Raw genomic sequence first — 25,279 nt, 5'->3', positions numbered from 1 at the left:
AATATGTTTTTGTCAGAATGCAGGGAAGACCCAAGTGCAAATGATTTGATGAATGTTTGATGAATGTTTAACCACCACAGAGGCAGCTGAGAAGGCCTCTAGATGGCTGTGGATCAAAAGGGGTGATCCGTGGGTATATGCTACTCAGACACAAGTTGGGACTTGATCAATCCCGGCTGGGTCGCCTGGGTGAGGGTGTATGATGTTGCGAGACCCGAAACACCCAATGACCCCAGGTTCCATCACTGATGATGTGTCTGAGTGCATCAAATAGATGTATTTTAAACTGTTTTACCCTGGCCTGGCCAGTGACGTTCAGGAACAGACTGGATGACGACCATGAATAGCGTGGCGACAACTGGAGAGACAGTGGACAGCTCGGAGAGACGGCAACCGGGGTAGGAAGGGCCAGCAACCCAACCTGCAACTTCTGTGAGGAAGTACCCAAATCAGCTACGGAAAGCCTCAATGAAACATACCCCCAGGGGTGCCCGAGAGGGGGGGAGAATGAGCACCCTGACAGGACGGACCTACAGTTATCGACCAACGCAAACGGATTATCGACAACGATTACAGAATGTGTCTGCGGCAAAGTATGCAAAAACCCGCGTGGCCTGAAGATCCACCAGACCAAAATGAAATGCTTGTCGAAGGAGCAACTGATACAGCGCACAGGGATAACCCCTGGTGAGACGCAGGAGGAGCCAAGCCCGGAGTCACCCCACAGTGCTCGGAGCCTCCACGTACCAGTAGCCCCAGACCCAGGCAGAGTAACCGAACATCGTCGGGTCAAGTGGCCTCCGGCCAGTAAGGAGAAACAGTGGCTCCAGTTCGATGATGATGTGGATACGATCCTAGAATCAGCAGCCAAGGGCGACGCAGACAGGAAGCTCAAAACCATGGCAACCATCATCATCAGCCTTGCTGTCGAGAGGTTTGGTACAGTGGAGAAGTCGGGTACCAAGACCCCCTACATGAACAACCGTAGGGCAGAGAAGATCAGCCAGTTAAGGCAGGAGCTGCGGGTCCTGAAGCGGCAGTACAAGGTAGCGCGAGAAGAGGAAAGGGATGCCTTATCAGAACTTCGCGGCATCCTCAGGAAGAAGCTTACTACTCTTCGAAGGGCAGAATGGCACAGACGGCGGGGGAAAGAGAGGGCCAAGAGGCGGTCTGCCTTCATCGCAAACCCCTTTGGAGTCACCAAGCAGTTACTTGGGCAAAAACGAAGCGGCAACCTCGTTTGTCCCAAAGAGGAGATCGACAACCACCTCTGCAACACATACAGTGATGCTGCGTGGGAGGAAGACCTAGGCCCCTACAGATCTTTGATAGACCCCCCAGGACCCACCACAGACTTCAACTGCAAGGAGCCCAGTTGGAAGGAGGTTCAGGAGGTTGTCAAGGCAGCCAGAGCCAGCTCAGCCCCTGGACCAAGCGGAGTGCCATACAAGCTATATAAGAGGTGTCCCAGACTCCTTCGCCGGCTGTGGAAGATCCTGAGGGTTATCTGGAGGAGGGGAAAGGTAGCCCAACAATGGAGATTTGCAGAAGGTGTCTGGATTCCCAAGGAGGAGAATGCTAAGAACATCGAGCAGTTCCGAACCATCTCGCTGCTCAGCGTTGAGGGGAAGATATTCTTCGCCATCCTATCCCGTCGGTTGACGGAGTTCCTCCTGAAGAACGAATACATCGACACCTCTGTGCAGAAGGGTGGAATCCCAAAGGTGCCAGGATGCCTCGAACATACAGGTGTGGTCACGCAGTTGATCAGAGAGGCAAGAGAAGGGAAAGGAGACCTAGCAGTGCTGTGGCTTGATCTCACCAATGCTTATGGATCCATTCCCCATAAGCTGGTGGAAACAGCACTGGACCGGCACCATGTCCCAGGTAAAATCAGGGACCTTATCTTGGACTATTACAAGAGTTTCAAGCTGAGAGTCACCTCTGGGACAGTTACATCTGAGTGGCATCGGCTGGAAAAAGGGATCATCACTGGATGCACCATTTCAGTGATCCTCTTTTCCTTGGCCATGAACATGCTGGTCAAGTCAGCCGAAGTCGAGTGCAGAGGTCCGCTCACCAAGTCTGGAGTCCGCCAGCCCCCCATCAGAGCCTTTATGGACGACCTGACAGTAACAACAACGTCAGTGCCGGGGTGCCGATGGATCCTTCAGGGCTTGGAGAAGATCATCACCTGGGCTCGGATGTGTTTCAAGCCCGCAAAATCTAGGTCCCTGGTGCTGAAGAGAGGGAAAGTGACTGACAAGTTCCGCTTCTCTCTGGACGGCACCCAGATTCCATCGGTGACTGAGAAACCCATCAAAAGCCTCGGGAAGACCTTTGATTGCACCCTGAAAGACGCTGCATCCACCAAGGCAACAAATCGGGAGCTGGAGGCGTGGCTGACAGCAGTGGACAAGTCAGGTCTGCCTGGTAAATTCAAGGCCTGGATTTACCAGCACGGTATTCTCCCCAGGATTCTGTGGCCCCTGCTGGTGTACGAGTTCCCTATAACAACGGTACAGGGCTTCGAGAGGAGGATTAGCTGTTATCTCCGTAGATGGCTGGGCCTGCCACGAAGCCTGAGTAGCATCGCTCTGTACGGGCACAACAACAAACTGAAGATCCCCATTAGCAGCCTGAATGAGGAGTTTATGGTTACCCGTGCAAGAGAGGTGCTGCAGTACAGGGAATCCAGTGACCCGAAGGTCTCCAAGGCTGGCATTGTAGTAAGGACTGGGAGGAAGTGGAGGGCTCAGGAAGCAGTCGAGCAGGCGGAGTCACGCTTGCGTCACAGCGTGCTGGTCGGCCAAGTGGCATCTGGACGAGCAGGGCTTGGCAGCGTTGCAACCACGCGCTACGACAAAGCCCTGGGCAAAGACAGACGCCGATTAGTCCAAGAGGAAGTGAGAGCTGGCATGGAGGAACTGCGCGCTAGCCAGATGGTGGGGATGAAACAGCAAGGCGCATGGACGAGATGGGAACAGGCAGTGGACCGTAAGATCTCCTGGTCTGAGCTTTGGCGAGCTGAGCCGTACCGGATCAAGTTCCTGATTGCGTCCGTCTATGACGTCTTACCCAGCCCATCCAACCTCTTCTGCTGGGGCAAGGTTGACGCACCATCATGTCCTTTGTGCCTCAGGAGAGGAACCCTAGAGCACATCCTCAGCTGTTGCCCAAAAGCCCTGGGAGAAGGACGCTACACTTGGCGCCATGACCAGGTGCTGAAGGTGATAGCAGAAACCATCTTCTCCAGCATCACTGAGAACAAGCCTCTCCGACCAGCAAGGCAGGCGATTGCTTTCATTCGAGCAGGGGAGAAGCCCAAGCTCCAGCCAAGGGGGGCAGCGGGACTCCTTGGAACCGCACCGGACTGGCAGATGAGGGCCGACCTGGGAAAGCAGCTCAGATTCCCAGAGCACATCATGGAGACCACCCTGAGACCAGACCTAGTTCTGTTCTCAGATTCAACCAAACAGGTGGTCCTTCTGGAGCTGACAGTTCCCTGGGAAGAACGTATGGAAGAGGCCTACGAGAGGAAGCGTGCCAAGTACGCCAACTTAGTGGAGGAGTGCCGCAGTCGGGGGTGGCTTGCCCGGTGTGTGCCAATAGAGGTGGGCTGTAGAGGCTTTGCAGCGCGATCTCTCTGCAAAGCATACAGCATGCTTGGAATCACAGGTGCACGCCAGAGAAAGGCCATCAAGACCACCACAGAGGCAGCTGAGAAGGCCTCTAGATGGCTGTGGATCAAAAGGGGTGATCCGTGGGTATATGCTACTCAGACACAAGTTGGGACTTGATCAATCCCGGCTGGGTCGCCTGGGTGAGGGTGTATGATGTTGCGAGACCCGAAACACCCAATGACCCCAGGTTCCATCACTGATGATGTGTCTGAGTGCATCAAATAGATGTATTTTAAACTAACTTCTGGTGAGTTAGCGGAAGTAGCAGTAAGCTAGTTTTTTTTTAAAAGATATATAAAGTGATGGTTTAGATATTTTAAGTCTGGTTGTATGAGATATTATCCATAGTCTGTGTATTACTTACTAGAAATGAAGGCAATATAAGACATTTAAATATAGCACAAGCCCCGCTTGCCATTTCTCAACAGTCAGTAGCAACAGAGTCAATAAAGTAGCTAAACTGTACTGTGCGTTATCAAATGCAACTTATTCAGGTCATCATGTCATCCCTCAGTAGTAGAAGGCAGAGATGTGATCACATTATCCAGTTCGAGGTGCAAGTTGCAACCTAAGTTCATGTAAGGTTTCATGGTGGCTGGGAATAATGTCAGTAGGGTTTAAGACGGTTAGAAGGGAATTACTAAGTAGTTAGGCTGCTGTTATTGTACATACTGAGTTCAGGACTCAGGAGTTCCTATTTCTGACACAATATCTCAAACTGTTTAAAAATAATATGACTCAAAGTAATAATTTGATTAGTTTTTAATTAATTTCTTAATGATTTTTTCTCTTCTTTAACAACTGTGGTTTCATGATACTGAAAGTTCAACAGCAGTTTTTTTTTGTTTTTGGTTTTTTTGTGTGTGACAAAACTCTCAAATATTAGTTTCTGTCCTGTTCACATAAACATTGAACACAGCTTGAACACTTCCTTCAATTTCATTGAGTTGTGGCTTTCTGCTGACAGAGGATGATTTTTTACAGTGTGCAGCTGCGATGACTCACAGTGTTTCAGCAGCTGTGTGTTTAAATGTGTGAGTGTGTGATAGCAGTTTGTCAGTGTGTTCATCATGACGCTCATTCTGCTCCTCGCTCTCATCACAGGTAAGTTATATGTACTCTACATCAGTCAGGGGTCAGGTTACTGTTTTACTGACTGTTTTCATTTACAAGCTATCAAATAGATGAATATAAGAGTATTTAGAATTGTTTAAAAGTGTCTCCTTCTGTTGAGGTTTTCATCTTTTATGCTCAGTTTTAGACAAAACGAGCTCAAGCTTGAAGATGTGTTTTGTTTCTATGCATTGTGTGACCATTACTTGTCATATTATCATTTTGTTACTTTCTTTGTCTCCTGTCTCGGTTGTATTTTCTCTATGTATGTGCTTTAAATGTCTTTGGATAATATACTGTTTCTCCATTTCATTTGCAAGTCACAGATTTCCTCAAAACCAATTTCTTCTTGCCATTTTAGATTTTTTTTCTTAACAGAGATGCTATCTGTTATAATTATTTACATATTAGGTAAAATCGCTTTTCAAAGTCCATAAAAGCATCAGCATGAGCTGTGATATATTTTCATTTTAAACAAACAAGCCAAAGTAACATATGAAGAGCTGCAGCTCAACATAAACACTATTGGATACCAGTTGGCAGAAAAACCAACATGTGGGTTTCATATTTATTTCTGACAGTTCAGTTCATCTGTTTATTGTGAGATGTGTGCGAAATTTGACTTTCAGTTTAGCAGAAACCAGTAACACACAACAACCGTAAAACTAATGTCTACAGGGGAGAGATGTTGAGAACAGGTCGAGATCTTTTCAAGAAAGAAGCTGAGTTTAGATTTTAGCTTTAACACAGATTGTGATGTCTAAATGTACAGTGTTTGTTTGTGTCTCCACAGTCAGTGAAAGTGACGGCCGCAGCGTTGTTGGTCGAACAGGTGAAGATGTCACTCTCCCCTGTCAATATGACATCAGACAATACAATGCGCTTTCAGTTTGTTGGGGCCGAGGACAATTACCAAGCTCAGGCTGCAACAACCTGCTCATCTCCACAGACGGATATAAAGTCAAAGAAGATGCCAGATTTTCTAGCAAGTATCAGTTACTGGGACGACTGGATAAAGGAGATGTTTCTTTGACGATACTGAACGTCTCAGAGACAGATGCTGGACGATATGGGTGCAGGGTGGATATACCGGGATGGTTCAATGATGACAAACATCACTATGATTTGAAAGTTGAGAGAGGTGAGAAATTGTAAGACATTTCTTAAAGTTTATGCAGGATGGACAAAGTTTGTACAAATGTATTTTATTAAATGACTGGCAGAGTTTGTATGAAATTGTATGAAAGTCTGAGAAAACGACCCTCCTTGTCACTTTAAAATCTCAGTAAACATTTTCATAATGAGTTAATGGTCTCATTAGCTAGTTTCAAGTCTTCTTCAATTCAGCATGATGTTCTGCTTGTGAATAATGGTCCAATTTTGTGGGAAAAGATGATAAAACAGGGTATGTTTTAGGGCATAACTGATAAGTGACTACCACTGTGACCTGTCAGTCAGGATAGAGACATAACAATCCAAAGCACTGTGTACATTTAAATTAATTTGTTTTATGATCACCTTGAATTATGGAAGCTAACTTTTTGAGCAGTGACCTCACACAGCGTAGCCATGAGCCAGGGGAAGTCATGTTGCTGGTATAGTGGCTGTGCATAGTGTCCTCAGCTTATACGTCAGATCAACCCTCTCCCCCAAACGTGGTCACCTGTGGTTTCAAAAGAAAACCAAGAAAAAAAGTCTTTAAAACGGTAGTCCACAAACTAATGGGTGATAACCATAGACTGTTTAAATAAGGTGATAACACAGTGGCTACAACAACTTCTTTTAACAGTGTATCATTTCAAACTCTGAAAGTCTGACTGATTAGTATTCAGAAAAGCTAGTAGTTCATTTTGAAAGTGCAATAAATCAACTTCTCCCTCTGTGAATAAACTGGTAAAATCAGCATATCTGGGATATATTTGGGGTCAGAATTAAATTGAGTTCATCTATTGAAGTCAGACTTTTGCAGAAAACCTGTGGAGTGCCATACTGATGTGATTGTTGCTACTGTTGCATGTTAATATTACACTGGTTTGTGTTTCAGTGCTACAGACAACGGCATCAACAACATTTAGCGAAGAGACGTCTACAGAGCAGACCACAGCCAATTATACATCAGGTACACACATCAGCACACAGTCACAGTACTACTGCTAAACATCTTGATAGTTTACATTTTCACCTCATGGTTATTGGCACAATGGCTCTAACATGACTTAAACGTGCTAATAGGCCGACTGCCTTTGAACGCCATTGACCTTTTAACTCAAAATTCCACTTATATCTGCAAATAAACCTTCTTTATGACATCATGCTGCTGACACTGCTGCACTAAAAACATCTGCTTTCGTTTCCTTGTCCTGCAGGTCAGGTGGCCTCAACAGAGCTCCCCCAAACTTCCTCCTCCAGCAGCAGCATCACAGCCGAGGTGAGAGAGATGAACTTACTGACTGTGAGTAATATTGTTGTTTAAGATAATAAGTTTAGACAAATTGCTATAGGGTGAAAGTTTAAGATTACAGAATCAATCCAATCCACAACTGAAAGCAAGTTACTTGCAGAAGTTACAAGTGGTTGGTGGTCATAAACATCATGACTGGAGTATATATATTAAGTAATATTGATGATTGAATGATTGAAAAATTGAATGATTAAAAAATGAACTGATTGCGGAATTGCCAAAATCTGCAGTTTCTCAAATGGACACTTGGCTGGCCTCCATGTTAACGTGCCCAACTTTACAGCAGTAATAGCTATTTTTTTTCCATCAATGACAACTGTGACCTGATGTGTATCAACACAAAGCATTGCTGTATAGCTCATTTTCTGATACAGATATTGGGGATACTTTGAATTTCAAGTTAAGATTGTGGGCAATCTAAAGAGCTAAAGTGTTTTTGTATGTTTCACTGACAGGAGAACAGCAGCTTTAACGTGGTTCTGGTGTGTGTTCTGTTTGGATTAGTAGCTTTGGTCATGACGGGCACAATCATCATTATCGGTAAGTACAACAGTCAGGGTTCTCAGAGTTGTCATCACACCTTCACACCCACAACAGCAGAGAGGGACATCCAGTTTCATGGAGAAACTACTTCAGCAAAAAAAACATTCAACTGTCCGACCATTATTATAGACATAATAGACATAACTAACCATAGTCTCTTGCTACTTCTGTCGAGCCAATCCACTCAAACCTTCCCCCCATATGTCTTATGGGCCCTTGGTCAGATACTGACGCACAGAACACCCTTTGTATGAGACACACCAGTCTCGGACTGGGCTGCCTCTGGTGGCCATAGTCATTATGACGAGAGTCAGGTGACATAGTATAAAAAGCAACAATGTCCTAGTAGGGAGGAGGTCAAACAAACACAAGACTTTGACCATGACCAGGAGACCACTGTTTGTGTCCCTTTTGAAACTAAAAGTCAAAGGTGACTCATTTTCCATTATGTCACCTACTTAAGTTACATCACATATACTAATGTAAATCACTTAACTGTAACTTAATTTACGTAACAAACTTACTTGTTTTAACCCAAACCATGATCTTTTTTATAAACTTCAAGCAGATTTAACCAAGGGGTCCTGACCAAGTGCTTGTGTGTGATGAATTAAGAGTGACATTTAAGGTCCAGGGTTTATGTTACTTCAGAGAAAGACTCAATGCACACACTGCATCTTTAGTTATTAGCGTAGTTACAAATGTTGATAAGGTTTTCTTTCTTCTGAAACCGAAGTTCAAGTTTCTCTTCCCCTCTCTATTTATGGTATCCAGGTGGCCTAATGCCCAAACCTCAACATCTACAGTTAACGCTCAGCTAAAGATATTTGTCTTACCGTGTCTCCCTCTACCTCTAGTTTAGTCATCTCTTTACCGTCGACTTGCTAAAAAAGACATAAAAATGCCCCAAATATCTCTTAATTCTTCAGAAATGATTCCTCATAATTATCTCACACTTGTTAGTATGAGATGTCAAGTCATAATTAGAATTCTAATGTCAGTCTCTTTATTTCCTAGTTTTACATCATTTATCATAAAAAATATCCTTTAACTATTCTACTAAAGCAGAAAATCCAAAGTCTGTATTTCTGGAATAAAAATGTAATATAATTTGTGTCAATTATTCTAGTATATCTATGATTCTTTAATAAAAGTGACCTTCTCCTCTCATTAATGATTTTGATGTGTTTGTGTCTCTGCAGTGAGAAAGAGGCAACTCAAAAAGTAAGTTTCATAATGTGACTCATCAGATTGGGAAACTTCTTCTTTTCTTGTTCCATTGTCTTATTGGACTTTTTCCGAACTTCTTCCCTAAAACAAATTCACGTCTGGCAACTTTTGAAGCTTCAGAGCAGCTTAAAGACAATCATTAAAGTTTCAGAGGTTGTGGTTAATAAAAAGCTGTTGGAACAATGTAGCTATCTGATGACAAATCATGAGTCAGCAGAGACGTCATGAGTTGGCAGTTTTACCACAGGGTTGGGAACCTCTCATCAATGCGTTGTGTATAATTACTACATTATTTCCTTCTTCGTCCCGGCTTTATGTTCACATGGTTCAGTGATGCTGTGGTGTGTTCAAAACGAAACTTGATGTGACTATGAAGTGATCATGACCACCAACCACATGTTCATCAGAGTCAGAACAGAAAACTCAGGCTTTTGCTGAATATATACTCATCATCCTGCAGAACGTTCTGAATTGAAACTTAACGTTTTCTTGTGACAGATATATGATGACTAAAATGTAACTTCTAAACCTTGTGACAAAGCTGTCATATTCAAGATTTTCCATTGTTGTCAGACGTAACTTTATTTATCTAAAACTTTTGTTAAAGTTGTCACACCATTGTAATGTAGAACAAATTAAGCCTTTATGAAATACATGCATCTGTTAATATCATATTTTAAGTTGCGTCAAAAGTAAAGATATACACTAATTAGCCACTTGCCATTTGGTACAATGTAAAACAATCCAATACAACAGCTCTGCCATTAAATCTACTTTAATGAAGCTGGTCATTTAAAAAAATAACTTTTTTTCTGTCAGAAACATAATAATTCTACTTCATGTTTATTGCTGAAGTTGTAGTGGCCGGTGATGTGGTACTTGAGTGCATTATATGGACAGGTGTTTTTAATGTAGCCCTCACATATGCAAATGCATTGCCTTGATTATGATCAGCGCTAATATAATGCAGTCCAGTTCAACACTACTGCAAACCCCAACCTCAATAATAATAAACATGTGGTGAAATAAATACCTCTTTGACTGTGTCAATTGAAAAGGCAGACATTATAGCCGTATTGGTTTACATTAGTTTACCTAATAAAGTGCCCTGCAAATATATTAGAAATGGAGTTACTATTTCCAACTCCTGGTCAAAATAACTTGGAGTTGTTTATTGAAATTTGGATTTTTACTAGCAGTTCTCTCCCTGCTTAGTCTTTGTGCTAAACATGCCCTTGACCTATTTCATTATTTGACTCAAGAAAAGACAGAAAACTGAAATGCTGATGATCCATTAGCTGGATAAAACAACAGCTTGTAGTCATGACATTTTTTCATGAATTCATGATTAAAACCTCAATGTTCCTGGAAAATATGATATATTGAAGAAGGACTGTCTCCAGTCTGCTGCAGATTGTCTTTTACCAGAAAAAGACAAGAAGCAGAGATGAAGGCGAGGAGAGGAAACCTCTGTGGTTTCAAACTTCTGAGGTTACCGCCCTGAATCAAATGACATTCACAGAATGCGCTGATGATGTTCGGACGGAAATGTCACTACAAAAATAAGAGAAAAAAAAAGAAGAGGATGCATCTTGAATAACTAGGTCAACCTGAACTGTAATGTAATTAGAAACAGCCAGCAAAGTGGGGAGAAAAGATGTTTAAAAAGTGGATTTCTTTTAACAACTCGGAAAAAAATTAAAATGAAAAACAATAAAACAGACAATTGACTTGACTTTAAAGAAAATTCCATAAAAAGGACAATGCAAATTTGTATGTATTACCCTGTAGAGAAATTATGATAAATTGTTCAGCTGGTACTCTTTCATTTGATTAATTGATTTGTACTAACTGTCTTTTATAGGTCACGGTGAGATCAACTGAATATGCTGAAATGTTAATGTAAATTTGTAATAACAGGAGTTTAATTAGAAAGCTCCCTGAAACTTTTTTTTAGGATTTTCTTTCAAGGAAATACCTCTGGAAATCTACACATATACTATGTATATGTGTCCTAATGTTCCCTATAATGAATGCTAGTGTTCTTTCCAGTTCATCTTAGAAAGTCATTATACATTTACAGTTAATGGGACTAAAGAAACAAATAACTTTAAAAATAATTAGATGAATAAAAATTTATTAATTCTGATTCTGTGTTTTAGCCCTCAGCAGCAGCAGGTCAACAGTACTGTCCGTTTCAGCACGACCTCGTCCAATCTGCACCTCCAGAGTCGAGGTTCGGCGGTGGAAAACATCTACCAAATAGACGGAGGCGTTGATGGAAGCGAGTATGAGTACTGCCCCTGAGCTCTGATGCTCCGCCCATTAACCTGCAGCCCTGGGAGACAGAAAGAAAAGTTCTGGACAAAAAACATGATTTCCTGAGCTCAATTTAGGAGGTCTTCAAGAATCCTGCAATCCCACAAACTGCGACCAGGAAAACTTTTTAAAGGGGGAACCGTCCTGTTCCAAACAATGAGACACTGAACAGAAAATGCTCTGTTTCATTGACATAAAACAAAAAACTAATGATGTGTACTGTGTCCAAGTTTAGCAGAAAAACCAACAAAGCAACTAGTAGTCCCAGAGAGCATTGCTGTAGGAACAATCAGACAGCTTGGCGACATCATGGCAGACATTACAATACAAGTCAGAAACTAGTAATTATGAACTCAAATATGATGTAAACACAATTTAAAGTTTGTGTCATATAGAAATTATTACACTAACTTATTTCTGTCACGGCAATCGCATCATCCCCAAGTCTGTGAAATATAAAATAATATAATATAATATATATAATAATAATATAATATAAAACCTGGATGCCTTACAAGCCAAAGAATATTGTTCAAGATAATCAAATGTAAATCTAAATGTAGGATGATCATGGTGATCATGATCAAGTTGTTTAAGTAAACAACCAACAACCATTTGGTCTACTTCATAGACTGTATATGAAAATGAATGGCCTGACAGCTGCCAGATGGTTTCTGTCATTTTAGGGAGTTCTCCTTACACTGATGTATGTTCAAGTGTTCATTTTTCAGAGTTTGGCTTTAATTAGTTATTTCATGCTACAAAGTGGGGGTGTAGCGCCATGATTGACAGCGCAGTGCTTGAGTCGGGCCCGCGTTTGGAAGTCCAAATAACATCACCAGTGCAAGATGATGCATAGACTTTAGAGTTAGTTATGCAGAGAGAGACTTTAATGCTCTGTTACATTTTATTACAACTTCACAGATCCACCAGCCTTTACAGTCATATATATATTATATGTAACACTAGCCCCTTTCAGACAGCTGTTTTAAGCAGCAATATTTATGAAGTAGTAACAGAAGTGTTAAATTGGTGAGACTGTTAGAGGTGGAATCAATGTGAACCAGTGGAGCTGGCAAGATGGAAAATATGTGATGTATGTTATTTGTCTGACCAACACTCGGGTAATAAGAAAGAAAGTGGATCAGTAATCAAATCATGTTCAGCAAAATTTCTGACAATAATCGCCGCTCTCTTCCCTTATTGTCATTGTTGGGGGTAATGTGTTACAAATTAACTTCAGCTGAGGAAAAGCTTGACATTTGACACACCGAGCAGCAGAGAGACAAGCTATCGCTAGCTGCTGAGCTATGTAGCTAACAGAATTGCATAACACACCAGATGAGATGAGCTATAAAGTAGCTACAAGAAGGAGAGAGATATAAGTGCTGAAGCAAAACTAGCGGAGGTGTAAATAAAGTGGACAATCCGCTATGATGTGTAACTTTAACAGAGTTAACTGTATTCAGTGATGTGCACTTTATATTGTGGCAGATAAAAAACAGTTTTTGTATGTTGTTGACATGGTTTGTATGATCAATAGATAAATTAATTAATTAATTCATTAATTTGAAGATGTCATGCTTTCCATGTTTTCTTTTGAGTTGGTAGTGTGGATATGTCTTTACGATAAAAGGGACAACACACCAAGCGCCATATCTAAAAAGTATTTATGTAGGTCACTTTGAAATTACTTTATTAATTAATTTCAATAAAGAGTAACTTAGCACATACATACTGTACTGTGCTACTGTGCTACACTGCCGCTGCCCTGTAACATGGCGCTACTGTCTTCTGCCACTTGCTCCGCAATGCCGGGTTGCAATGTGAATGGACACCAATATTACGCCGTAACAGAATCAGTATGAATGTCCTATGGCAAAAATCTGGCAGGGCTCATTATGGCACTATCATGGAACTTTGCATAAAGGCCGTCTGAAAGTGGCTAGTGTTCTGTGATATGAATTGTGATTAATGAGTGTGATGGTGATAGTGATTACTGTTTTCCTGTTTAACCGTAACAGTTTTTACTTGTAAATAACTTTTGAAGTTTGCATACGTATGTTTTCATGTGATCATTCACTATCATTCAAATAATAATAACAATAATAAAATTAAGATATTCCTATTTCAGTGGAATTCTCCACCCTTCTTCTATGTCTATACGCACAAATTCAAACCAAATGACTGAAAACATTATTCCTGGCAGGAATAAAAGTTGGGTTTTATCTTTTATTTTTTTTAAATTCAACTTAAATTGTAACTTTAAATACCCTATGTCTACAAGTTTGACCCAAACTGCTGGAAATGTTGGAATAGAGGTCATTTCGGACATAACTTGGGCAAACAGTGTTGATCCTTAGACCATAGCCTGCGCCGGCGGAGGTAGCCTGGTAAAAGACATACACACAGTAACGCTTCAACAGCTCACAGGCACAATGTATATAATACAAGTATCACAGAGAAAAGAAATTCAAGCAGTTATTTCTGATCTGTAAACTTCATAGTAAGAAAACCTTTCTTACCGCAAAGGCTCGAGTGAAGCCGATCACTCCATGCTTAGCTGCTGAATAGACAGGACAGCACCTAACTGGAAGGAGACCTGCAGGATGGGGTTTTTATCAGTCATTATCATTGTTTTCATTATTTAATTTCCCTTTACATATTTTTTTTTGTGACCATAGATTGTAAAAAAATATTGAAGTCACGACAGCTCCCCAAAAGTGAAACTAAAACATCTAGATCGCCGCCTCGTGGCTGCAGTGAAGATCATAAACCTTGCTCTCTGTGTATTAATGATGGTGACCAGCATTTTGTAAATCCGACTATGAGGTTAATTCTTTCACAGCATTTGTTGCTTCACATGAAAAGCTGTTGGATTGGACCTTCATCATATCAGAGGTGGAACAGAGATAAAAGCTCTCAGCATTAGCACTGTTTCCAGCTTTAAATTATGTGTGCTGTTGATTAATTAAATCCTACTTTAAAGTTACCATTATAGTTCTTAATAGTTATATAATAATTATCAAGAGTGCTCCCTGCAATTTATGCTTTTTTAAATTATTTTTTTAAAGCGAAAACACAATAAAATTAATTGTGCGTTGTACCTGCAATGGATGCAGTGTTGACCATGACTCCACCACGACCTCATGCCAACTTGTTCATGTGCTCCGGAGCCAGGTAGGTCACCCTGACAACAGCCACCTGAGTCACAAGTTATTGCAGTGTACATGGAGATAGATGTTGTAAGTTGGGTTGTATGAGGTATTTATCCATAGTAAGTGTATTACCGACCGTAAATGAAGGCAACATAATAGCTAAAATGAAACGAATAAATTTTTTTAAGGTAGCTTAAAGACATTTTACTTCGCCTGCCTCTCCAAATTGGGGGCGCCCCGACTGCCATTACTCATCAGCCTGTAGCAACAGAGTGAATAAAGTAACTAAATTACAGAACGCGTTATCAAATGACACTTATTCCTCGTCTCATCCTTCAGTAGTAGAAGGCAGTGGTGCAATCACATTATCCAGTTAAAGGTCCAATTGCACCGATAATTCAGGCAAGGTATCATGGTGGCTGGGAATAAGGTCAGTAGGGTTTGAGACAGTTTGAAGGGAATGAATAAGTAGTTAGGCTGCTGTTATTATACATGAGGTTTAGTGATACTAGCTTAAGATTTATATAGTCACTGATTATGAGGTCCAGTTTCTGACACAATTTTTTCCCCAAAAAAGTGACAAAACTCTCACATATTAGTTTCTGTCCGGTTCACATAAACATTGACTTGCTTGAACACGTTCTTCAATTTCATTGAATTGTGGTTTCTACTTAAAGTGACAGCAGATGATTTTTTACAGTGTTCAGTTGCAATGACTCACAGTGTTTCAGCAGCTGTGTGTTTAAATGTGTGAGCATGTGATAGCAGTTTATCAGTGTGTTCATCATGACGCTCATTCTGCTCCTCGCTCTCATCACAGGTAAGTTATATATACTTTACATCAGTCAGAGTCAGGTTACTGTTTTACTGACTGTTTTCATTTACAAATGATCAAATAGATGAATATAAGAGTATTTCAAAATGTTGAAAACTGTCTCCTTCTGTCGAGGTTTTCAGTTCAACATTAAACCAAATGAGCTCAAGTCTTTAGATGTGGGTTTTTTTTGTTTCCTGTCTTTGTTGCATTTTCTCTATGTATGTGCTTTATATGTCTTTGGATTAACTAAGTTACTCAATGCATCATTTACTAGTACTAAAAATAAATTGTTTCTTATTCACGTCATTTAATCATAACCGATCTGTCCTCCAGACCATTTCTTCTTCAATTTCTGTCAGATCAGTTCAGTCTTGTCTTGTGTTAGAAATTTGACTCTCAGTTGTAGCACACAACAACTTTAAAAACTAGTGATGTTCGATACCACCAATTTCCTTTCCGATCCGATACTGAGTAAAATTCAGGCTGGTATCGGCGATACCGATCCGATACCGATACTTTGTGCAAATACACCTAATGTGCCTGGTAAATCTAAAAAAAGGAGTGTATTTCACATAGCTTAAGAATGCGAGACATCAGAGTCACTTATGTAGCTATTTATTTTAAACTCAGAAGAATACTGAGGTACCGGCCTCATTCACAATATATATGTTAGGGGATACAAACAATTGCTTTTTTATAATCTTGGGTCACTCAAAAAGTGCCAGTAAAATATTTAATTAAATAGATGCCACAATGTTTGCACAAGTTGGTCAGTACCAACATTTTAAAATATTTACAAATCAGTTAAAGCAAATTAGACTAATAGTTGGGTCATAAACCTCAATTCCGTGACCATTCTCTGGCTAATATGTTTTGACGACTGATTTGACTTCTATACACCCTTTATAAAAAATTTAGCCCCCATGTCCCTCGCAAAAATGTCGGCATTTTTTGCTAGAGGGCCAAATCCAAAATGGCCGCCGGCATCATCTTAAAAAAGTATTTAAAAAGCATTATTTTCATCAGAGCACCAACAGTTATGTATGAATACACTTTTTGTGGCAAATTGACCATGAGGATTGTGATTCTGACATCATTTTGAGATTTAACATCATCTTGGCCCTGAAATCCAAGATGGCTGCCATCTGGTAGAGGAAAAATCATAATTTCTAATACACAAGTTTATTTTTTAACCAGAGCACCTAGAATGATGCATGAAGATACTTTTTGTGGTAAATTGACCATAAGGATTGTGATTGACATAATTTTGACATTAAGACATTGTTCTGACCCCAAAACCCAAGATGGCCAACAGCTCTTTTGTTGGCTTGCTCCAGCTTTTTGGCGTTTGAAAATGTCAACATACATGCATTATGAACACATTGTCCAATGGGACCATTATCCCAATCGACAGTTGTGTAGACATCTCCATACTTGTCTAGACCCTTCCATAGCAGGGCCTTTTTCTTTAGATTCGCCCACCTCTCCATTGAGATAATTGAATCAGTGTCTTTATCACAAAGCCTGCCACACAGAAGAACACATGGAATGCCTGGCATGTTTGCAATTGTCAATTCACTTTGCCGTCAGAACAGAAATGAATAAGTGAGAGTGAGAATGAAGTGAGTGATGATATGATTGTAGTGGGTGGGGTTTAAAAGAACCTTCGAGAATTTAGTCAAACAAATTACATTATATGACGACCTTGTGAAATTGCTGTTTATTTAAAATATATAAATAAAATGTACTTTATTATTTATTGTATTAATTTATAATACAATATTATGTATTTAAAAATGAAATATTATATAAAACATTTTTAAAACGTAATTCATGAAATGACACCTTCATACATTCTATAACCATTACACATTCAGTGGCATGTTTCAGTAGCCTGGTCCTACCAAACTCTCGTACATATTTCATAATGTACAGAGAGTCCGGCCACTTTCCATTGCCAAGCGTTAACTTCCTTGAATGTGGGTACTCTGTTGAAGTTTAAAACTATTGGATCTGCCCAGAGCCACTCTGGATCTGCCATAACCAATCGCTAACATCGTTCTTATTTTAGCGAATGCTAACATCGTTCTTAGCTACTCCCCCTGTTCACTGATTGGATCTGCAAAATTTTGGCCGAAGAAAACCTGTGAATATACCACAGACACAGACAACGTACTGAAGGGGGAAATGAAAATTGAGCGGAAGTACGTAGTAGGGCAGAGCCAGGCTAATGTTTCATTCACTTGATTGTTTCCACGATATATGATGTTTCCACGATATTCAATTTTTTTTAGATGTACCTGTACATTTTTGCTCTCCCGGATGGTGGCCATTTTAGTCTTTGGGATCAAAATAATGTCTTAATGTAACACTATGGAACAATTTTACCTTGTCAGTGCTAGGGAAGTTATTCACTTGCTAGTTTGTCATGAAAAAAGTAAGCAAGTTACAACAGGTTTTGCTAGGTTTAGTGCTAGCAAGACCTCTCGTTAGCAATGTTAGCAAGTTTGTTATTAACACTCTTGTAGTTCGAAGCTAGTAATAAGTGCTCTTTGGCTTCTTTACAATGTTATTGTGATAGCTATGTTGGCTAGCTTGCTACTTAAGTTCCACGAGTGTCAGGATAGTCCAGGATTTGTAAGACATTTAGCGATAGTTGACTAGCTGTACTTTGCTCATTAGCATTCTCACTCTCACTCACTAATATCTGTCTTTCCGCTGTATGCAGTGGAGCCAGCAGAGTTTAACAGCATTTCTCTGGTTCAGGTGATTGTGCATACCTTTGTAGGCTACAGATGTAGTTGCAAACATACTGAATTGGTCCTTTTTCCAGCTCTCGACAACTAGCTTCTGTGATCGTGAGCATACCAATTCCTCCATGGTGGGGCTTTAATATCAGAATTACAATTCTTATGGTCAATTTTACCAAAAATAGTGTCTTCATGCATTATTCTAGGTGCTCTGATTAAAAAGTAAATTTGTATATTAGAAAAGATGTTCTCGCTCTACCAGATGGCGGCCATCTTGGATTTCAAAGCCAAGATGATGCCTAAATCTCAAAATGATGTCAGAATCACAATCCTCATGGTCAATTTGCCACAAAAAGTGTATTCATACATAACTGTAGGTGCTCTGGTAAAAATAATACTTTCAAAATACTTTTTCAAGATGATGCCGGCGGCCATTTTGGATTTGGCCCTCTAGCAAAAAATGCCGACATTTTTGCGAGGGACATGGGGGCTAAATTTTTTATAAAGGGTGTATAGAAGTCAAATCAGTCGTCAAAACATATTAGCCAGAGAATGGTCACGGAATTGAGGTTTATGACCCAACTTGTAATTGTAATTGTATTTAATAATTGTAAATAATAATAAATTATATAGATAAAATGTTATTTTTTTATCCATCTTTTCCAGTAGGCTATATATTTTTCTTTCTTTAATGACACCCAGTCTATATAATCCACTTTAAATGATCGATATTTTAGGAAACCTTACCTGAATAAATCTAGGCTTTATATTTGAGATTATCTGAGTGATACACATATTAGGCTATTACTCCAAACTGAACTCATGCAGCTATTTGTTGAAGCAAGTATTCATTTTTGTTACTTCTCATAACCCTATAACAACTCCAACAGCAACAGGGCTTAGCGGCGCTGAAAGCTCCGCATTTTCCCTCTCTTTACCTGGGTAATGTCTGGCTGTAGCACCGAAGGACTCCACCAGAGATGTCTGCCTTGCCCTAGCATCTATCATAACCTGCGGCTGTCTCATATTCAGTGTTGTGGTTTGTTCTTAAGTGTTTCACCAGGTTTGTTGTGTTACCACAACTATTTTCCAACTGATGACATACACTGCATCCTGGCTGTTTGTGGAGCTAAAAAGCTCCACACACAACTTCTTTTCCGCTCCGCCATTCAATTACACACACGGAGAGAGAGACGAGTGAGCAGCAGCGTGCCACCGTGCCACTGTGCTTACGTATTAGGCACTTACCCAGGCGGAAGAAAAAGTAGTTCCTACCAGCAGCGTGTCATTTAGACAAGATCTGAATAGTTTAATTACTTTCCCACGTATTCCTGTTAATGATATGCATTACCACAAATGACTGAAGTATCAAAAGTATCGATATTTTCATTTGAGAATCGATTTTAGAGCATACAGATCTGGTATCGGAAGTATCAATATTTCAGTATCGATGCGCACATCACTATTAAAAACTAATGACAACAGGGGAGAGCTGATGAGAACAGGTCAAGATCTTTCAAGAAAGAAGCTGAGTTTATATTTTAGCTTCAACACAGATTGTGATGTCTAGATGTACAGTTTGTCAGTTTGTTTGTGTCTCCACAGTCAGTGAAAGTGACGGCAGCAGCGTTGTTTGTCGAACAGGTGAAGACGTCACTCTCCCCTGTAAATATGACATCAGACAATACAATGCGCAGCCAGTTTGTTGGAGCCGAGGACAATTACCAAGCGCAGGCTGCAACAACATGCTCATCTCCACATATGGATATAAAGTCAAAGAAGATGCCAGATTTTCTAGCAAGTATCAGTTACTGGGACGACTGGACAAAGGAGATGTTTCTTTGACGATACTGAACGTCTCAGAGACAGATGCTGGACGATATGGGTGCAGGGTAAGAATACCGGGATGGTTCAATGATGACAAACATCACTATGATTTGAAAGGTGAGGCATTATTAAAATTATCTTAAAGTTTATGCAGGAGGGCAAAAGTTTGTACAAATGTCAAACAATGTCAATGTCAAACTGGTGGGGCAAGCATGGAGTCAGAATTAAACTGAGTTCATTAGAGTCAGACTGGCAGAAAACCTGTGCAGAGCCATACTGACATCACACAGTGATTGTTGCTAGTGTTGCATGTTAATGTTACACTGGTTTGTGTTTCAGTGCTACAGATGACCAAATCAACAATATTAAGTAGAGAGACGCCTACAGAGCAGCCAGCAGCCAGTTTTACAACAGGTACAACACAAACACACAGTCACAGAACTACTAGACATCTTAATAGTTTACATTTTCACCCCATGGTTATTGGCATAATGGTTCTTATAAGACTTAAATGTGCTGATAGGCCGACTGCCTTTGAACACATTAAGCTTTTAACTCAAAATTCCACTTATATCTGCAAGTAAACCTATCTTATGACATCATGCTGCTGACATTGCTTCACTAAAACATTTGCTGCTGTTTCCTCGTCCTGCAGGTCAGGTGGCCTCCATAAAGCTCCCCCAAACTTCCTCCTCCAACAGCAGCATCACAGCCAAGGTGAGAGAGACGAACTTACTGTGTGATGAATTCAAGATGTTTAGACTAACTGCTACAGTGTGAAAGCTTAGGATTGTGAAACGTAAAAACACAATTTGCAACTGAAATCAAATTACTTTTAACTTTTGTGGGAATTTTGGACAAATGCTGTAACTATGGCCATGTTTTTAGTTAAAAATATTCTATAGATTAATTCTCAAAAAATAATGTAAAAAATTTAAATTGTTGGTCATAAACTTTATGACTGGAGGATATATTCAGTAACATTAATGAAACCATTTAAATATGGTTACATCCCAGAATCACCCTCCAGGCTGAAAGATGAAGGGATCGTGGAGTAACCAAAAACTGCAGTTCCTCAAATGGACACTTGAGGCTGACTCCTAAAGCGAGTCAATCCCCATTGACCCCCATGTTATAACAGATTCATGACAGCTGTAAGGGAGGTAAATTTGTATATAAGTCATAGCTTTTAACTTTATTATGGCTATTCAGAAACATATGGGTGCTGTCTGTGTTTATATTTTGTGGTGGTTGTACAAGAGCAGCACAGATTTCCCTGAATATCGATCTCAGCTTCCGTACACACATGACCCCATGCATGTGTGTGTCCGATGACACCCAGGAGTCCATGAGGGAGTTGCAGGGGGTCCCCAGAAAAGATGAAAAATAGTTGTTTTTTCACTTTTTAATTCACAACAAGTGAGCCCAATGTGAGCTTAAGCATGACTATTCTTATCATAAGTTTCACTTCCTCCACAGTTATCTCTTCAACGGTTATTGACAACTAAAGAATCATTGTCTGAATCATATGTAGCAACCAAAATCTCTTCAGCCAGAAGTCCCGAAGCAAAATCACACAATACAGTTTAGCTGTAGCTAAAGTTTTCTTAAAAGTGTTTGTGTATGTTTCACTGATAGGTGAACATCAGTTTGGACTTGGTTCGGGTGTGTGTTCTGTTCGAGTTGTTAGCTTTGGTCATGGCGGGCACAATCATCATTATTGGTAAGTACAATAGTTCTCAGAGTCCACACACTCAACCGTCATACCGTTAATAGACATGTGAACTGACCGCAATGTCTTGCTTCTACTGTTGAATCAATCCACTATAACCCTCCTCCACAACTCATATGGGAAACAAAATCGTGCAAGCGTGTAAGCTTGCGGCACAACACACAGTGGCGTTCAGTGTTAGCCTCTGAAAATAACATCAACTTAAATAATGTCATATCTGGAACGCAATCCAAGACCAATGTTTGAGATTCTCTCTGTGCCTGGCAAGAGGTTTCCCTGAAGCAGAGAGCGGAGTTACACATGGCACCATGACCAGGTGTTGAAGGCAGTAGAGGACACCATCTGCACTGGAAACCAGCAGAGCAAACATCAGCTCCCAGCAAAGCACAACATCACCTTTGTCAGGGCAGGGGAGAAACCAAAGGCAGAGCGGAAGACCTCATATGGCTGCGAGCCTCGGCTCATGACTGGAAAAGGTGGTAAAGTCAGATGTTAGGACCAAGTCTGGCCTGAGTGTTGTTCTCACAATCTGCTCCGGAAACTTTAGCTGTCTACCAAGGTCCACCCTAAATAAAGAGGGGAAGAGCAACTTGAACTTTGGTTTCAGAAGTAAGAAAACCTCATCAACATTTGTAACTATGCTAGTAAATACAGATGCAGTGTATAAATTGAGACTTTCTCTTAAGTAACATAAGCCTTTAACCCTGAGCGCCACAGCTCTAAAAACACACTGTCATCTGCATGTAGATGGTGTGGCTTGGACATTAATGAGCAGCACAGGCCCACACTGCATCTTTATTTACTAGCATAGTTACAAATGTTGATGAGGTTTTCTTACTTCTGAAACCAAAGTTCAAGTTGCTCTTCCCCTCTTTATTTAGGGTGGACCTTGGTAGACAGCTAAAGTTTCCGGAGCAGATTGTGAGAACAACACTCAGGCCAGACTTGGTCCTAACATCTGACTGTCCAAAGCAAGAGGTGCTCTTGGAACTGACAGTCCCCTGGGGAGACCGTATAGAGGAGGCTCATGAGCATAAGAAGGCCAAATACCTTGAGCTGCTAGAGGCCTGCAGAGGGAATTGTTGGAATATCATCAGATGAGGGTGTCTGACGATCAAAACACCCCGAGTACTTCTGGATGTGGCAGGATTAGAGTTGTATTTGAAGTCTGCTGTGTACAGTGTGAACAGGAACGGAGCCAGAACGACAGAACAATGCTGTCCTTTACGTGCTTCACCCTGCCCTTGCTCATCTGGAGGAAACTGGTCCTTATGTGAGAATCATGTTCTTTGATTTTTCAAGCACATTCAACACCATTCAACCCAACATACTCAAAAACAAGCTCACAGAGATGGGAGTGGATCTTTCCTTCATCTCCTAGATCACAGATTACCTGACAGGAAGACCACAGTATGTCAGGTTGGGGAACTGTGTTTCTGGGACATTAATGAGCAGCACAGGGGCTCCACAAGGCACTGTTCTGGCTCCATTCCTGTTCACACTGTAAACAGTGGACTTCAAATACAACTCTGAGTCCTGCCACATTCAGAAGTACTTGAATGACACTGCTATTGTGGCGTGTATCAGGAATGGACAGGAATCTAAATATAAGGATCTGATAAAAGCCTTCGGTGACTGGAGTCACAAGAACTATCTCCTACTGAACACCTCAAAGACTAAGGAAATGATCATAGATTTCCACTGGTTCTGAATTGAATTTTGAATTTGAATGACCCTGGGTTCATCACTGATGTGTCCAAGCCACACCATCTACATGCAGATGACAGTGTGTTTTTAGAGCTGTGGCGCTAAGGGTTAAAGGCTTATGTTACTTAAGAGAAAGTCTCAATTTATACACTGCATCTTTATTTACTAGCGTAGTTACAAATGTTGATGAGGTTTTCTTACTTCTGAAACCGAAGTTCAAGTTGCTCTTCCCCTCTTTATTTAGGGTGTCCTGGTGACCTAACGCCCAAACCTCAATATCTACAGTTAAAGCTCAGCTAAAGATATTTGTCTTACCTTGTCTCCCTCTACCTCTATTTAGTCATCTCTTCACCGTCACCTTGCTACCAAAGACATAAAAATCCCCAACACATCTCTTAATTTTTCAGAAATGCTTCCTCATAATTATCTCACACTTGTTAGTATGAGATGTCAAGTCATTATTAGCATTCTAATGTCAGTCTCTTTATTTCCTAGTTTTACATAATTTACCTTTAAAATTATCCTTTAAATATTCTACTAAAGCAGAAAATCCAAAGTGTTAAAGTCTGTATTTCTGGAATGAAATATTAAATATAATTTGTGTCAATTATTCCAGTAAATCCAAGATTCCTTAGGAAAAGTGACCTACTTTCTATATATATATTAAACTGTATATATACTTTGTGATATCACATTGACTTAAGACAGACTTCAAGTTGTTTGATGAAATGTGGAATTTTTTTTCTCTTAGCTAAAGCTTAGCAGCCCCCCCCCCCCTGCTGTCTTTGTCCAAAACTAGGCTTAAAATGCCATTGACCTATCTTCATATGCACTTCAAAGAAATAAAATGGATCCATTTGATTATTTTAGTCAAGAAAAGACAGAAAACCTGAATGTTGAATCTTTTAGCTGTATGAAATACAGAAAATATATAGTGATTTTTTAAATCTATGATTAAAACCTGAATGTGCCTAAAAAGTCAGATATGTTGAAGAATGACTGTCTCCAGTCTGCAGCAGGAGCAGAGATGTAAGTGAAGAGAGGAAACCACAGGTTAGTGGCCTAAAAGAGCAGGAAGATAACGTGACCAAAGTGGTGATTAGTCTTAAATATCTACCTGAACCTAAAGAACAATGTGGGGGGAAGCATGCACAAAAACTTAAATGAAAAAAATCTAATGAAAAATAATAATACAGAGGAAAAAAAAGTGTAACTTCATGGGTTCCTGAGAAGAACAATGTAATTTTCTTTGAATTACAGTGCAGATCAACAGTATGAAGTTGTTCTATTGGTTCTCTTTCATTTGATTAATAATAATTTGTACTAACTGTAGTAACATTTACAAATTCATTAATAAGATAGATAAGATTTTTGGGGGATTTTCTTTCAAGGAAAAGCTCTGGAAATCCAAATGGGGAATTAATTCAAATAACTAAGTTACTAAGTATATGTCACAACACAGAGTTTTGTTTCTAAAAGTCATACAGGAAATTTTACAGGAAATGGTGATATTAAAGAAATATATAATTTAAAAAAGTGAAACAGATGAATAATGAATGTATTCATTCTGTCTCTGTGTTTTAGCCCTCAGCAGGTCAACAGTTCGGTTGAGTTCATCTGGAACTCGTCCAATCTGAAAAACATCTACAAGATGGACGGAGGCGTTGATGGAAGCGAGTAGGAGTACTGCACCTCTGTTACATATTATCACAAATCTTCAGATCCTCTAGCCTTTACAGGAATGATGTAACAGTGTTTGGTATATTTGATTTAATAAAACTCTGATATAATGTGTGTGATGGTGATATTGATTACTGTCTTTCTGTTAAACCGATACAGTTTTTACTTGTAAATAAGTTTTGGAGTTTGCTTACTCATGTTTTCATGTGATCACTAATTTGAAATCACGATAATAAAATTAAACTGGAACCCAGAGTCC

At 40.2% G+C, this 25,279-nt stretch overlaps 3 protein-coding genes and 1 long non-coding RNA gene across 4 annotated transcripts; all 4 read left to right on the top strand.

Moving 5' to 3' along the window:
* The first annotated feature begins 510 nt into the window (after window positions 1-510).
* LOC131987021 (uncharacterized) lies at window positions 511-3,888 on the top strand. Its single transcript, XM_059352173.1, has 2 exons — window positions 511-1,980; window positions 2,329-3,888. The coding sequence occupies exons 1-2, from the start codon at window positions 636-638 to the stop codon at window positions 3,798-3,800; spliced, it is 2,817 nt and encodes a 938-aa protein (XP_059208156.1). The 5' UTR covers window positions 511-635; the 3' UTR covers window positions 3,801-3,888.
* Window positions 3,889-4,753: 865 nt separating this feature from the next.
* On the top strand, window positions 4,754-13,447 carry LOC131987264 (T-cell immunoglobulin and mucin domain-containing protein 4-like). Its single transcript, XM_059352451.1, has 6 exons — window positions 4,754-4,787; window positions 5,590-5,937; window positions 7,163-7,224; window positions 7,716-7,797; window positions 9,003-9,024; window positions 11,193-13,447. The coding sequence occupies exons 1-6, from the start codon at window positions 4,754-4,756 to the stop codon at window positions 11,335-11,337; spliced, it is 693 nt and encodes a 230-aa protein (XP_059208434.1). The 3' UTR covers window positions 11,338-13,447.
* A 1,717-nt stretch (window positions 13,448-15,164) lies between these two features.
* Window positions 15,165-21,291, top strand: LOC131986207 (hepatitis A virus cellular receptor 1 homolog). Its single transcript, XM_059351059.1, has 5 exons — window positions 15,165-15,327; window positions 19,680-20,018; window positions 20,241-20,315; window positions 20,557-20,618; window positions 21,244-21,291. Exons 1-5 carry the CDS (start codon window positions 15,294-15,296, stop codon window positions 21,289-21,291), a joined length of 558 nt encoding a protein of 185 aa, XP_059207042.1. The 5' UTR covers window positions 15,165-15,293.
* Window positions 21,292-21,550: 259 nt separating this feature from the next.
* On the top strand, window positions 21,551-25,275 carry LOC131987265 (uncharacterized). Its single transcript, XR_009395755.1, has 2 exons — window positions 21,551-21,624; window positions 24,925-25,275. It is a non-coding gene; the product is annotated as an uncharacterized LOC131987265 (long non-coding RNA).
* Window positions 25,276-25,279: the final 4 nt, after the last annotated feature.

This window comes from Centropristis striata, chromosome 15 (assembly GCF_030273125.1).
Source record: "Centropristis striata isolate RG_2023a ecotype Rhode Island chromosome 15, C.striata_1.0, whole genome shotgun sequence".
Taxonomy (NCBI): domain Eukaryota; kingdom Metazoa; phylum Chordata; class Actinopteri; order Perciformes; family Serranidae; genus Centropristis; species Centropristis striata.
Note: the sequence above shows the minus strand (reverse complement) of the source record. Positions and strands in the feature narration are given on the sequence as shown.

Coding starts and splice junctions, on each gene's coding strand:
- LOC131987021 (XM_059352173.1), top strand. CDS start 636: ATGAAATGCTTGTCGAAGGAGCAACTGATACAGCGCACAGGGATAACC. Junction 1,981..2,328: donor TGAGTGGCATCGGCTGGAAA/AAGGGATCATCA, acceptor CCATCAAAAGCC/TCGGGAAGACCTTTGATTGC.
- LOC131987264 (XM_059352451.1), top strand. CDS start 4,754: ATGACGCTCATTCTGCTCCTCGCTCTCATCACAG. Junction 4,788..5,589: donor GCTCCTCGCTCTCATCACAG/GTAAGTTATATG, acceptor GTGTCTCCACAG/TCAGTGAAAGTGACGGCCGC. Junction 5,938..7,162: donor TGATTTGAAAGTTGAGAGAG/GTGAGAAATTGT, acceptor CTTGTCCTGCAG/GTCAGGTGGCCTCAACAGAG.
- LOC131986207 (XM_059351059.1), top strand. CDS start 15,294: ATGACGCTCATTCTGCTCCTCGCTCTCATCACAG. Junction 15,328..19,679: donor GCTCCTCGCTCTCATCACAG/GTAAGTTATATA, acceptor GTGTCTCCACAG/TCAGTGAAAGTGACGGCAGC. Junction 20,316..20,556: donor AGCAGCCAGTTTTACAACAG/GTACAACACAAA, acceptor CTCGTCCTGCAG/GTCAGGTGGCCTCCATAAAG.